The sequence below is a fragment of the Tachyglossus aculeatus genome, chromosome 12, assembly GCF_015852505.1.
Source record: "Tachyglossus aculeatus isolate mTacAcu1 chromosome 12, mTacAcu1.pri, whole genome shotgun sequence".
Lineage (NCBI taxonomy): Eukaryota > Metazoa > Chordata > Mammalia > Monotremata > Tachyglossidae > Tachyglossus > Tachyglossus aculeatus.
This window is the reverse complement of record NC_052077.1, coordinates 43,866,397-43,881,307: the sequence shown is the minus strand read 5'-3', so window position 1 is coordinate 43,881,307 and position 14,911 is coordinate 43,866,397. Positions and strand designations below refer to the sequence as shown.

Sequence of the window (14,911 nt, the reverse complement as noted above, 5' to 3'; positions counted from 1 at the left end):
CTGCTACTTGTCCACTGTAAATTTTGTCCATAATACTCCCTTTGTTTGGAAAGGCCTTTTTAAAATTGTATTTGTTAAGCATTTTACTATGTGCCAGGCACTGTTCTAAACACTGGGGTAATACAAGTTAATCTGGTTAGACAGAGCCCATGTTCCATATGGGGCTCACAGCCTTAATTCCCTTAATTCCCATTATATGTATAGACTGTGATATACATATAATGTAATATACATTACTATATTACATTATTATATATATTATTTATATATATTATATATTATTATTATATATATATTAATGTAATGTAATATAATGTAATATACATTATATGTATAGACTTTTAGACTGTGAGCCCACTGTCGGGTAGGGACTGTCTCTATGTGTTGCCAATCTGTACTTCCCAAGCGCTTAGTACAGTGCTCTGCACATAGTAAGCGCTCAATAAATACGATTGATTGATTGATGTATATATGGTTGTACATATTTATTACTCTATTTATTTATTTATCTTGCTTGTACATTTCTATCCTATTTATTTTATTTTGTTGGTATGTTTGGTTCTGTTCTCTGTCTCCCCCTTTTAGACTGTGAGCCCACTGTTGGGTAGGGACTGTCTCTACGTGTTGCCAATTTGTACTTCCCAAGCGCTTAGTACAGTGCTCTGCACATAGTAAGCGCTCGATAAATACGATTGATTGATTGATTGATTTTACAGATGAGGGAACTGGAGAACTAAGAAGTTAAGTGACTTGCCCAAGGCCACACGGCAGACTCGTGGTGAAGCCGGACTAGAACCCAGGTCTTTCTGATTCCCAGGCCTTTGAATTTTCCTCCCGTCAAAATCAGTCATATTTATTGAGCGTTTACTGCGTGCAGAGCGCTGTACTAAGCCCTTGGGAGAGTATAATAGAACAATAAACAGACCCATTCCCTGCCCACAGTGAGCTTACAGTCTAGAGGATGCTTCTCCAAACTCAACTCTCCAGCAGGTCACTTAGCCCATCCACACATTTCCGTTCACCTGTGGCGGGGGGGCCACAAAATGTTGTGTGGTTTTCTTTCGTTTGTGCTCTTTAAACCTGATCCCCTTGTACCTCCCCAGTGCTTGGAACAGTGCTTTGCACATAGTGAGCGTTTAATAAGTGTCATTAGTAGTATTATTATTCTCTGGGCCTCAGTGACTTCATCTGTAAAATGGGGATGAAGACTGTGAGCCCCCCCGTAGGACAACCTGATGACCTGGTACCTCCCCAGTGCTTGGAACGGTGCTTTGCACATAGTAAGTGCTTAATAAATGTCATTATTATTATTATTATTCTCTGGGCCTCAGTGACCGCATCTGTAAAATGGGGATGAAGACTGTGAGCCCCCCCGTGGGACAACCTGATGACCTTGTACCTCCCCAGTGCTTGGAATGGTGCTTTGCACATAGTGAGCGCTTAATAAATGTCATTATTATTATTATTATTATTCTCTGTGCCTCAGTAACCTCATCTGTAAAATGGGGATGAAGACTGTGAGCCCCCCCGTGGGACAACCTGATCACCTTGTAACCTCCCCCAGCGCTTGGAACGGTGCTTTGCACATAGTAAGTGCTTAATAAATGTCATTATTATTATTATTATTCTCTGGGCCTCAGTGACCTCATCTGTAAAATGGGGATGAAGACTGTGAGCCCCCCCGTGGGACAACCTGATGACCTTGTACCTCCCCAGTGCTTGGAATGGTGCTTTGCACATAGTGAGCGCTTAATAAATGTCATTATTATTATTATTATTATTCTCTGTGCCTCAGTAACCTCATCTGTAAAATGGGGATGAAGACTGTGAGCCCCCCCGTGGGACAACCTGATCACCTTGTAACCTCCCCCAGCGCTTGGAACGGTGCTTTGCACATACTAAGCGCTTAATAAATGTCATTATTATTATTATTATTATTCTTTTCTGGGCTTCAGTGACCTCATCTGTCAAATGGGGATGAGGACTGTGAGCCCTCCGTGGGACAACCTGATGGCCTTGTACCTCCCCAGCGCTTAGAACGGTGCTTTGCACATAGTAAGCGCTTAATAAATGTCATATTATTATTATTATTTAAACATCAGCACCCCAAGAGGTGGAATGCGATCTCCCACTTCCTAACTCCCCACAGCAGCGTTCAGTACGCTGCAGGCCCTGAAGGCTCCATAATGGTGCTCTGGACACTGTGGGCAGGGAATATGTCTATTTATTGTTATATTGTACTTTCCCAAGAGCTTAGTACAGTGCTCTGCACACAGTAAGCACTCAATACTACTGAATAAAAATATGACTGAATTGACTCTCTCCTAGGATGGGGGGCTGCATCCTTGCAGGACCTGACGGGAAAGATAACTTGTAGTACTCACCCGTGTCCTACACTACGTGCAGACACACGACTTTCTTACTCTATTATTATTATTATTATTATTATTATAGTAATAATAGTACTATTATAATAACAGTACTATAATTACTATAATAATATCATAGTAATACTATAATAATAGTACTATAATTACTATGATGATAATAATAATATAATAATATTATAATAATAGCACTATACTATTATAATAATAGTACTATACTATTATAATAATAGTAATAATAGTAATAGTAATTATTATTACTCTATTTATTCATTTATTTTACTTGTACATATCTATTCTATTTATTTTATTTTGTTAGTATGTTTGGCTTTGTTCTCTGTCTCCCCCTTTTAGACTGTGAGCCCACTGTTGGGTAGGGACTGTCTCTATATGTTGCCAACTTGGACTTCCCAAGCGCTTAGTACAGTGCTTTGCACACAGTAAGCGCTCAATAAATACGATTGATTGATGGATTGACTTTCTTCCGACCTCGTGTCGCACTGTATCAAGACAGACACACGTGGGGAAAAACGTTTCCCAATTTCCCAATTGGCATACTCACTAAAAGGCCCACAGAAAGCACATAATATGACAGAATGGAATGTACTGAAAATAATGAGACCGTTTTATTCATTCATTCATTCAGTCGTATTTATTGAGCGCTTACTGTGTGCAGAGCACTGTACTAAGCGCTTGGGAAGTACAAGTTGGCAACACATAGAGACGTTTTATAATAATAGTGGCATTTATTAAACGATTACTCTGGGTCAAGCACTGTACTGAGCACTGGGGTAGATACAAGATAATCAGGCCAGACAGAGTCCTTGTTCCCGCACGGGGCTCACAGTTGCAGGAAGAGAGGGCGAGACAGGGTTCTCATCCAGATTTTATAGAGGGGGAAACTGAGGTACAGGGAAGTTAAGCAACTGGCTCAAGGTTACACAGAAGGCAGGTGGTGGAACCAGGATTATTATTGTTACTGTATTTGATACGCATTTACCATTTAAACAAGCACTGTTCTACATACTAGGATAAATATAAATTAATTATACTAAATTAATTTACTATGTGCAGAGCACTTAGTACAGTGCTCTGCACATAGTAAGCGCTCAATAAATACGACTGATGAATTATTTTAGTCACAGGCCCTGTCCCACATGGGGCTCACGGCCTAAGCAGGTGAGAGAATAGGTATTTAACCCCCATTTTTTTACAGTTGAAGAAATGGAGGCACAGAGAACTTAAGTGACTGGACACAAGGTCATACAGTAAGCAACTGGCAGAGGCAGGATTAGAACCCAGGTCCTCGGACACCCAGGCCCTTGCTTTTAACACAGTAAGTGCTGAGTACATACAATTGAATGAATAAATGCTCTTTTCACTACACCCCTCCGAACACCAGCATTTATGAATGAGAAACAATGAGCGGGAATTCATTCATTCATTCGATCGCATTTATTGAGCGCTTACTGTGTGCAGAGTACTGTACTAAGCGCTTGGGAAGTCCAAGTTGGCAACATATAGAGACGGTCCCTACCCAACAACGGGCTCACAGTCTAGAAGACGGGCTCACAGATTAGAAGAAGGATTCGGGCATTTTGCTCGACCTTGTCTGTAGCTTTAGGAGGACGAAAAACCCATGGGAAATAGGTCCAGGGCTCCCAGAGAGAGTTAATTAATAATAATTACAGTATTTAAATGCTTACTGGGTGCAAGGCACTGTACTAAGCGCTGGAGTGGAACCAGGCAAATCGGGTTGGATATAGTCCCCGACCCAAGTGAGGCTCCCAGTCTTAATCCCCATTTTAGAGAAGCAGCGTGGCTCATCATCATCATCATCAATCGTATTTATTGAGCGCTTACTATGTGCAGAGCACTGTACTAAGCGCTTGGGAAGTACAAATTGGCAACATATAGAGACAGTCCCTACCCAACAGCGGGCTCACAGTCTAAAAGGGGGAGACCGAGAACAAAACCAAACATACTAACAAAATAAAATAAATAGAATAGATATGTACAAGTAAAATAAATAAATAAATAAATAAATAAATAAATAAATAAATAGAGTAATAAATCTGTACAAACATATATACACATATACAGGTGCTGTGGGGAAGGGAAGGAGGTAAGATGGGGGGGATGGAGCGGGGGACGAGGGGGAGAGGAAGGAAGGGTCATTTTAGGTCCCATCGTGATGGCGAAAAAATGTCAGTGCCAGTTCTTTTTTTAGAAAATCAATAAAGTTTTATTGAAGCTGGCTAACAGCAGTTAAAAGAAATCCTAATTGCTGGAGCTTCTGAAAGGGAGGTTGGCTTCCAAATTCTTAAGTGGAGTCTGAAATCATGATTCGGCCTGGGAATTCGAAATGGTTTCGAACCTCTCCGGCCTTTCAGGCGGTTATCCCACCATCTGGTGGGAACAGTGGAGGTCCAAGTTCCTGGACCCCATCCATGGCACCGCCCGCCTCGCCGTGGAACCAGGTGGCAAATCAATCAATCAATCATCAATCAATCGTATTTATTGAGCGCTTACTGTGTGCAGAGCACCGGACTAAGCGCTTGGGAAGTCCAAGTTGGCAACATATAGAGACGGTCCCTACCCAGCAGTGGGCTCACAGTCTAAAAAGGGGGACACAGAGAACAAAACCAAACAGACTAACAAAATAAAATAAATAGAATATTATCATCAAAATCAATCGTATTTATTGAGCGCCTACTGTGTGCAGAGCACTGTACCAAGCGCTTGGGAAGTACAAGTTGGCAACATATAGAGACAGTCCCTACCCAGCAGTGGGCTCACAGTCTAAAAAGGGGGAGACAGAGAACAAAACCAAACAGACTAACCAAATAAAATAAATAGAATAGATATGTACAAGTAAAATAAATAGAGTAATAAATATGTATAAATATATATACATATATACAGGGCAAACACCCAGACCCGCCCGGCAGACCCACGGTCCAAGGTACACACGGAGGTCGCCAACTGCGCGTGGCTCAGTGGCTCAGAGCGCGCGGCTTAGAGAAGCAGCGTGGCTCAGTGGAAAGAGCCCGGTCTTTGGAGTCTGAGGTCATGGGTTCGAATTCCGCTCCGCCAATTGTCAGCTGGGTGACTTTGGGCAAGTCATTTAACTGCTCAGTGGAAAGAGCCCGGGCTTTGGAGTCAGAGGTCATGGGTTCGAATCCCGACTCCGCCACCTGTCAGCTGTGTGATCTTGGGCAAGTCACTTAACTTCTCTGGGCCTCAGTTCCCTCATCTGTAAAATGGGGATTAAGACTGTGAGCCCCCCGTGGGCCAACCTGATCACCTTGTATCCTCCCCAGCACTTAGAAAGTGCTTTGCACATAGTAAGCGCTTAATAAATGCCAATTATTATTATTATTCTCTGGGCCTCAGTTCCCTCAACTGTAAAGTGGGGATTAAGACTGTGAGCCCCCCGTGGGACAACCTGATCACCTTGTATCAATCAATCAATCGTATTTATTGAGCGCTTACTGTGCACTGTACTAAGCGCTCGGGAAGTACAAGCTGGCAACATCTAGAGACAGTCCCCACCCAACAGTGGGCTCACAGTCTAGAAGGGGGAGACAGAGAACAAAACCAAACCTCCCCAGCGCTTAGAACGGTGCTTTGCACACAGTAAGTGCTTAATAAATGCCATCATTATCATTATTACTATTAACAGCGCCCGCAGCTGACACAGAGCCTACAAGGAGCCATTCTCCTGGGTGTTGATGAGGATGATTGCATTTGTTAAGCGCTTGCTATGTGCCAAGCACTGGTCTAAGCACTGGGGTAGATGGAAGGTAATCAGGTTGTCCCACATAGGGCTCACAATCTTATTCCCCATTTTGCTTTCCAGTCATTTCCCGGTCGCATTACAGCACCGCATCTCCCTATGCGTTCGTTTCCTTCTGCCTACAGCCCACTTTCAAATATTCAGTTCCGGCAGGAAGGACCGTACTCACGTACTCTGTAAAATAATAATGGCATTTATTAAGCGCTTACTATGTGCAAAGCACCGTTCTAAGCGCTGGGGAGGTTACAAGGTGATCAGGTTGTCCCACGGGGGGCTCACAGTCTTCATCCCCATTTTACAGTTGAGGTAACTGAGGCACAGAGAAGTTAAGTGACTTGCCCAAAGTCACACAGCTGATGAGGTAACTGAGGCACCTGTCACCTCCCCACAGGCTTACCCGCCACCCCAAAAGGACACCAAGCAGGGAGGCTGCTCTTAGGTCCCGGCAAAGCCCCATCCAATTCCGGGGACCCCAGCACCCCCTTCTCCCCTCTTTTCCTCCATCCCCCAGGCACAATCAGTGCAGGCCTGCTGCTCCATGTTGGAATTCTTTTGTCCCTGCTACCCACCTTGTCCCCAATCCATATCGCTTTGGACAAGTCACTTCACTTCTCTGGGCCTCAGTTACCTCATCTGGAAAATGGGGATTAAGACTGTCAGCCCCACGAGGGACAACCTGATCACCTTGTAACCTCCCCGGCGCTTAGAACAGTGCTTTGCACATAGTAAGCGCTTAATAAATGCCATTAAAAAAAAAAGTCACTTCACTTCTCTGGGCCTCAGTTACCTCATCTGGAAAATGGGGATTAAGACTGTCAGCCCCACGGGGGACAACCTGATCAGCTTGTAACCTCCCCAGCGCTTAGAACAGTGCTTTGCACATAGTAAGTGCTTAATAAATGCCATTATTATTCCCTTCAAAGCCCTACTGAGAGCTCACCTCCTCCAGGAGGCCTTCCCAGACTAAGCACCCTCCTTCCTCTCAATCAATCAATTGTATTTATTGAGCATTTACTGTGTGCAGAGCGCTGTACTAAGCGCTTGGGAAGTACAAGATGGCAACATATAGAGACCGTCCCTACCCAACAGTGGGCTCACAGTCTAAAAGACAGTGGGCTCACGGTCTAAATCTCCCCTGCCCTCCCTCCTTCCCCTCCCCACAGCACCTGTATAGATGTTTGTACAGATTTATTAGAACAGTGCTTTGCACATAGTAAGCGCTTAACAAATACCAACATTATTATTATTTATTACTCTATTTATTTACTTGTCCATATTTACTGTTCTATTTATTTTGTTAATGATGTGCATCTAGCTTTATTTCTATTTACTCTGATGACTTGACACCCGTCCACATGTTTTGTTGTGTTGTCTGTCTCCCCCTTCTAGACTGTGAGCCCGTTGTTGGATAGGGAATGTCTCTATATGTTGCCAGCCTGTACTTCCCAAGCGCTTAGCACAGTGCTCTGCACACAGTAAGCGCTCAATAAATACGATTGAATGAATAAATGACTGAATCTCTGCCCCCAAATCTGCCCCCAAGCCCCCTCGAGCTGTTCAGCTCTGACGGGCCGCTTCCCCCACAGAAGGGAGACACACAAATCTTTAAAGCCGTCCATCACCTTGCCCCCTCCTACCTCACCTTGCTGCTCTCAAGCGCTCAGTACAGTGCTCTGCACACAGTAAGCGCTCAACAAATACGATTGATTGCTCTCCTATTAGAATCCAGCCCCCACACTCGTCTCTTCTAATCCCGGAAGCAGCGTGGCTCAGTGGAAGGAGCCCGGGCTTTGGAGTCAGAGGTCATGGGTTCAAATCCCGGCTCCACCAACTGTCAGCTGTGTGACTTGGGGCAAGCCACTTAACTTCTCTGGGCCTCAGTTCCCTCATCTGTAAAATGGGGATTGAAACTGTGAGCCCCCCCCATGGGACAACCCGATCACCATGTAACCGCCCCGGCGCTTAGAACAGTGTTTTGCACATAGTAAGCGCTTAACAAATACCATCATTATTTTAGACTGTGAGCCTTTTAGACTGTGAGCCCACTGTTGGGTAGGGACTGTCTCTATGTGTTGCCAATTTGTACTTCCCAAGCGCTTAGTACAGTGCTCTGCACATAGTAAGCGCTCAATAAATACGATTGATGATGATGATGATCATTATTATTATTAATGATAATAATCATTAAGAGAAGCAGCGTGGCTCAGTGGAAAGAGCCTGGGCTTTGGAGTCAGAGGTCACGGGTTCAAATCCCAGCTCCGCCAAGTGTCAGCTGTGTGACTTTGGGCAAGTCACTTCACTTCTCTGGGCCTCAGTCACCTCATCTGTAAAATGGGAATTATGATTGTGAGCCCCATGTGGGACAACCTGAACGCCTTGTACCTCCCCAGCACTTAGAACAGTGCTCTGCACATAGTAAGCGCTTAACAAATGCCATTATTATTATTATTATTATTATCCCAGCCTATTCACTGTACCTCAGTCTCGTCTATCTCGCCACCGACCTCTTACCCACATCCTGCTTCGGGCCTGGGACGCCTTCCCTCTTAATATCCAACGGACAAATTCTCTCCTTGTGGGAAGAGTGTCCTAACCGTGAATTCACCCCCTCCCTCCGCCCGAGCAACCCACGACAAGGATGCGGAACTGCTACACTACAAGGTTGCGGAACGGGAACTGTCCCAATCGGATACACATCCCGGGAATATGGCGAGGACTAACGGGTACGAGGGGGCTTCGTATATAAGAAGCACTGCTGCTATTATAAGTTGTAGGCGCTTAGACCGAGCCCTGCCGATTAGGACTGGGACCCCCCTCTTTCGCTTGCTTCCTGCGCTACAGCTATGTGCGTACGTCATCATCATCATCATCATCAATCGTATTTATTGAGCGCTTACTATGTGCAGAGCACTGTACTAAGCGCTTGGGAAGTACAGATTGGCAACATATAGAGACAGTCCCTACCCAACAGTGGGCTCACAGTCTAAAAGGGGGAGACAGACAACAGAACCAAACATACTAACAAAATAAAATAAATAGAATAGATATGGACAAATAAAATAAATAAATAAATAAAGAGTAAAAAAATATGTGCAAGCATATATACATATATACAGGTGCTGTGGGGAAAGGAAGGAGGTAAGATGGGGGGGATGGAGAGGGGGATGAGGGGGAGAGGAAGGAAGGGGCTCAGTCAATAAAGAGGCAAAACTGATTCAATTGTATGTATTGTTCTCCTTCTCCCCCTTTTAGACTGTGAGCCCACTGTTGGGTAGGGACTGTCTCTATATGTTGCCAACTTGGACTTCCCCAGCGCTTAGTACAGTGCTCTGCACACAGTAAGCGCTCAATAAATACGATTGATTGACTGATTGATGTATTGAGCGCTTACTGCGTGTGCTCTAGCTCAGTATCTAGTCTTCGGCTCATCATCATCAATTGTATTTATTGAGCACTTACTATGTGCACAGCACTGTACTAAGCGCTTGGGAAGTACAAATTGGCAACATATAGAGACAGTCCCTACCCAACAGTGGGCTCATCGTCGCCCAATCTAAAGAAGCCGGAGCCGCCCTTTGGTCGGCGACCCCAGCTGACTTGGGGGGCATCTTCCCCACACTCCCCATCTTCAAAGCCTGACTGAAGGCATAGCTTCTCCAAGAGGCCTTCCCTGACTTCATCATCATCATCATCAATCGTATTTATTGAGCGCTTACTGTGTGCAGAGCACTGTACTAAGCGCTTGGGAAGTACAAGTTGGCAACATATAGAGACAGTCCCTACCCAACATCTCCTCTTTTCCCACTCCCTTCTGTTTCCCCCCTTTAGACCATGAGCCCACTGTTGGGTAGGGACTGTCTCTAGATGTTGCCAATTTGTACTTCCCAAGCGTTTAGTACAGTGCTCTGCACATAGTAAGTGCTCAATAAATACGATTGATGATGATGATGATGATGTTTCACCCTGATTTGCCCCCTTTATTCACTCCTCCCTCAGCCCCAATGAATAAAGGGGGCAAATCCGGGTGATACAATCAAATCGAGTTGGATGCAGTCCCTGTCCCACCTGGGGCTCCCAGTCTTGATCCCCATTTTACAGATGAGCTAACTGAGGCCCAGAGAAGTTAAGCGACCTCCCCAAGGCCACACAGCAGACAAATAGCAGAGCCGGGAACAGAACCCATGACCTTCTAACTGCCAGGCCCGTGCTCTATCCACTATGCCATGCTGGCCTCCTTCTATCACAAGAAACATCCCCAGGCCCTCTTTGGAGAAGCCAAACCCTGCCATGGCTCCCCAAGAGTGGCACTGTGATAGACCACTGACCTTTTTTTCCACGGTCGCCCTTTTGTAGCAAGGGGAATAAGAGGGAAAGTAATAAATGAATAACTAACTTATTTCATATTAATATCCGTCTCCCACTCTGGACGATAAGCCCCTTAGAGATGGGGAATACGTCTGCTAATTCTGTTGTACTTTCCCAAGCACTTAGTACAGTGCTCTGCACATAACAGTAATATTAATAATAATAATAATGGTATTTGTTAAGCACTTACTATATGCCAAGCACCGTTCTAAGTGCTGAGGTAGATACAAGATAATAATAATAATAGCATTTATTAAGCGCTTACTATGTGCAAAGCACTGTTCTAGGCGCTGGGGAGGTTACAAGATGATCAGGTTGTCCCACGGGGGGCTCACAGCCTTCATCCCCATTTTACAGAGGCCCAGAGAAGTGAAGTGACTTGCCCAAAGTCACACAGCTGACAAGTGGTGGATCCGGGATTTGAACCCATGACCTCTGACTCCGAGGCCCGGGCTCTTTCCACTGAGCCACGCTGCTTCTCTAGTTGGGTTGGATACAGTCCCTGTTCCCCAGGGGGCTCACAATCTTAATCCCTATTTTACAGATAAGGTAATTGAGGCCCAGAGAAGTCAAGTTACTTGCCCAAGGTCACACAGCAGGTATGTGGCAGGGCTGGGGTTAGAACCCAAGACCTCTGATTCCCAGGTCCGTGCTCTTGCCTCTAGGCCACGCTTCTTCTACCCAGCGCTCAATCAATCAATCAATGAATCAATCGTATTTATTGAGCGCTTACTATGTGCAGAGCACTGTACTAAGCACTTGGGAAGTCCAAGCTGGCAACATATAGAGACAGTCCCTACCCAACAGTGGGCTCACGGTCTAAAAGGGGGAGACAGAGAACAAAACCAAACATACTCACAAAATAAAATAAATAGAATAGATATCATCATCATCATCAATCGTATTTATTGAGCGCTTACTGTGTGCAGAGCACTGTATTAAGCGCTTGGGAAGTACAAATTGGCAACATACAGAGACAGTCCCTACCCAACAGTGGGCTCACAGTCTAAAAGGGGGAGACAGAGAACAAAACCAAACATACTAACAAAATAAAATAAATAGAATAGATATGTACAAATAAAATAAATAAATAAATAGGGTAATAAATATGTACAAACATATATACATATATACAGGTGCTGTGGGGAAAGGAAGGAGGTAAGGCGGGGGGGGATGGAGAGGGGGACGAGGGGGAGAGAAAGGAAGGGGCTGAGTGTGGGAAGGCCTCCTGGAGGAGGTGAGCTCTCAGCAGGGCCTTGAAGGGAGGAAGAGAGCTAGCTGGGCGGATGGGCAGAGGGACTGGGGGCATTCCAGGCCCGGGGGATGACGTGGGCCGGGGGTCGATGGCGGGACAGGCGAGAACGAGGTACGGTGAGGAGATTAGCGGCGGAGGAGCGGAGGGTGTGGGCTGGGCTGGAGAAGGACAGAAGGGGGCTCAATAAATACGATTGATTGAATGAATGAATGAATGAATAGAAAGCGCTCAATAAATACAACTGACTGGTTGATAGATTGAACTAAAAGGGATCCACTTCGTGGCTCAGATCAGCCAAGGTCTGAGTCTTTGTCTGCCCGGCAGGACAGTGAGGACTTCAGTCCCAAACAGCAGGAACCCCCTTACCTGTCCGTCCTGCCCACACCCACGCATAGAACTGAGTAGAAGAGGGCACTCAGACGAGCCCAGACTGCCCCTCTCACTCGCCCCTGCCAAATTCACACGTCTAACTAGTCTCCGAGGAGAGCAGTACCACCTCACTGGCACTGGACCATCCCAAGCGCTCAGTACACTGCAGAGGCCCTGGTAGGCACTTAGCAAATGCCATCGTCAATCGATAATTTATAATAATAATAAAGACATTTATTAAGTGCTTATTAAGTGCAAAGCACCATCATCATCACCATCAATTGTATTTATTGAGCGCTTACTGTGTGCAGAGCACTGTACTAAGCGGTTGGGAAGTACAAGTTGGCAACATATAGAGACAGTCCCTACCCAACAGTGGGCTCACAGTCTAAAAAAGCACTGTTCTAAGCACTGGGGAGGTTACAAGGTGATTAGGTTGTCCCACGGGGCACTCACAGTCTTAATCCCCATTTTACAGGTGAGGTAACTGAGGCAAAGAGAAGTGAAGTGACTTGCCCAAAGTCACACAGCTGACAGTTGGCAGAGCCGGGGTTTGAACCCATGATCTCTGACTCCAAAGCCCGGGCTCTTTAATAATAATAATGGCATTTACTAAGCGCTTACTATGTGCAAAGCACTGTTCGAAGCACTGGGGAGGTTACAAGGTGATCAGGCTTCCCACTGGGCGCTCACAGTCTTAATCCCCATTTTACAGGTGAGGTAACTGAGGCAAAGAGAAGTGAAGTGACTTGCCCAAAGTCACACAGCTGACAGATGGCAGAGCTGGGGTTTGAACCCATGATCTCTGACTCCAAAGCCCAGGCTCTTTAATAATAATAATGGCATTTATTAAGTGCTTACTATGTGCAAAGCACTGTTCAAAGCACTGGGGAGGTTACAAGGTGATCAGGTTGTCCCACGGGGGGCTCACAGTCTTATCCCCATTTTACAGATGAGGGAACGGAGGCACAGAGAAGTGAAGTGACTTGTCCAAAGTCACACAGCTGACAACTGGCAAAGCCGGTGTTTGAACCCATGATCTCTGACTCCAAAGCCCGGGCTCTTTCTACCGAGCCACGCTGCTTCTCATAATTATGTCAATTTATGTCACTTAATATGTAATGTATGTCAATATCAATGTATGTCATATGTAATTTATGTCAACGTCTCCCCCTCCAGCCAGCCTCAAGCTCTTTGCAATCAATCAATCGTATTTATTGAGCACCTACTGTGTGCAGAGCACTGTACTAAGCACTTGGGAAGTACAAGTTGGCAACATCTAGAGACAGTCCCTACCCAACAGTGGGCTCACAGTCTAAAAGGGGGAGACAAAGAAGAAAACCAAACATACTAACAAAATAAAATAAATAGAATAGATATCATCATCAATCGTATTTATTGAGCGCTTACTATGTGCAGAGCACTGGACTAAGCGCTTGGGAAGTACAAATTGGCAACATATAGAGACAGTCCCTACCCAACAGTGGGCTCACAGTCTAAAAGGGGGAGACGGAGAACAAAACCAAACATACTAACAAAATAAAATAAATAGAATAGATATGTACAAGTAAAATAAATACATAGAGTAATAAATATGTACAAACATATATACATCTATACAGGTGCTGTGCGGAAGGGAAGGAGGTAAGATGGGGGGGATGGAGAGGGGGACGAGGGGGAGAGGAAGGAAGGGGCTCAGTCTGGGAAGGCCTCCTGGAGGAGGTGAGCTCTCAGTAGGGCCTTGAAGGGAGGAGGCAGAATTGTATACAACTCTTGAATTGTATTCTCCCAAACGTTTAGTGCAGTGCTCTGCATAGAGTAAGCACTCTTATCTATTCTATTTATTTCATTTTGTTAATATGTTTGGTTTTGTTGTCTGTCTCCCCCTTTTAGACTGTGAGCCCACTGTTGGGTAGGGACTGTCTCTATATGTTGCCAATCTGTACTTCCCAAGCGCTTAGAACAGTGCTCTGCACACAGTAAGCGCTCAATAAATACGATTGATGATGATGATAAATACCCCTGACCGACGGACTGAAGAAGAAGTGTAACCGATTAAGGGGAGGGGAAGCCCTGGCTGGAGTCTAGCCTCATCCACTCGTTTTTTATTCCCCAGCTTACACTCCCGCACTCCCTTGGGCAAGAAGACGGATCTGTAGGGTCACGAAGCCTCACCTTCCTTCAGAGCTTTATCCATATTATGAGAAATGACCGCCCTTCGTGGCAGGCTGGGCTCCTGGGAATTTCCGGACAAATGACTCTGAAACATAAAACAAAGATGCAGTTACCGGAGCCCGTTCCCAGAGCCTGAGAGAGTAAGTGGAAAAAAAACAGAAAGCCTCAATTCAGACCAGGAGGCTGATGAGAACAACAAAAAGCCATAATTTAAAATCTCAGGCCTGACTGTTAACCTCAGAATTTAGACAAAATGCCTTTCCCGTTCGCCTCTCGTTGTGGGCGGGGAATGTGTCTACCCAACTGTTATCCTGTACTCTCCCAAGTGCTTAGTACAGGGCTCTGCACACAGTAAGCACTCAATCAATCAATCAAATCAATCGTATTTATTGAGCGCTTAATGTGTGCAGCGCACTGGACTAAGCGCTTGGGAAGTACAAGTTGGCAACATCTAGAGACAGTCCCTACCCAACAGTGGGCTCACAGTCTAAAAGGGGGAGACAGAGAACAAAACCAAACATACTGCCAAAATAAAATAAATAGAATAGATATGTACAAGTA

General features: G+C 45.2%; 1 protein-coding gene across 2 annotated transcripts in view; it reads right to left on the bottom strand.

The window, feature by feature from the left end:
* The window catches only part of SNX25 (sorting nexin 25), a 108,142-nt gene extending 93,715 nt beyond the window's left edge, over positions 1-14,427 (bottom strand). The window contains exon 1 of one of the 2 annotated variants that reach the window (XM_038755331.1): positions 14,351-14,427. In XM_038755331.1, the coding sequence (XP_038611259.1) occupies positions 14,351-14,372 (22 nt within the window). In that variant the 5' untranslated portion in view covers positions 14,373-14,427. The remainder of the gene's footprint in view (positions 1-14,350) is intronic. The other variant, XM_038755332.1, reaches the window with a different exon arrangement.
* Between the last annotated feature and the right edge of the window lie 484 nt (positions 14,428-14,911).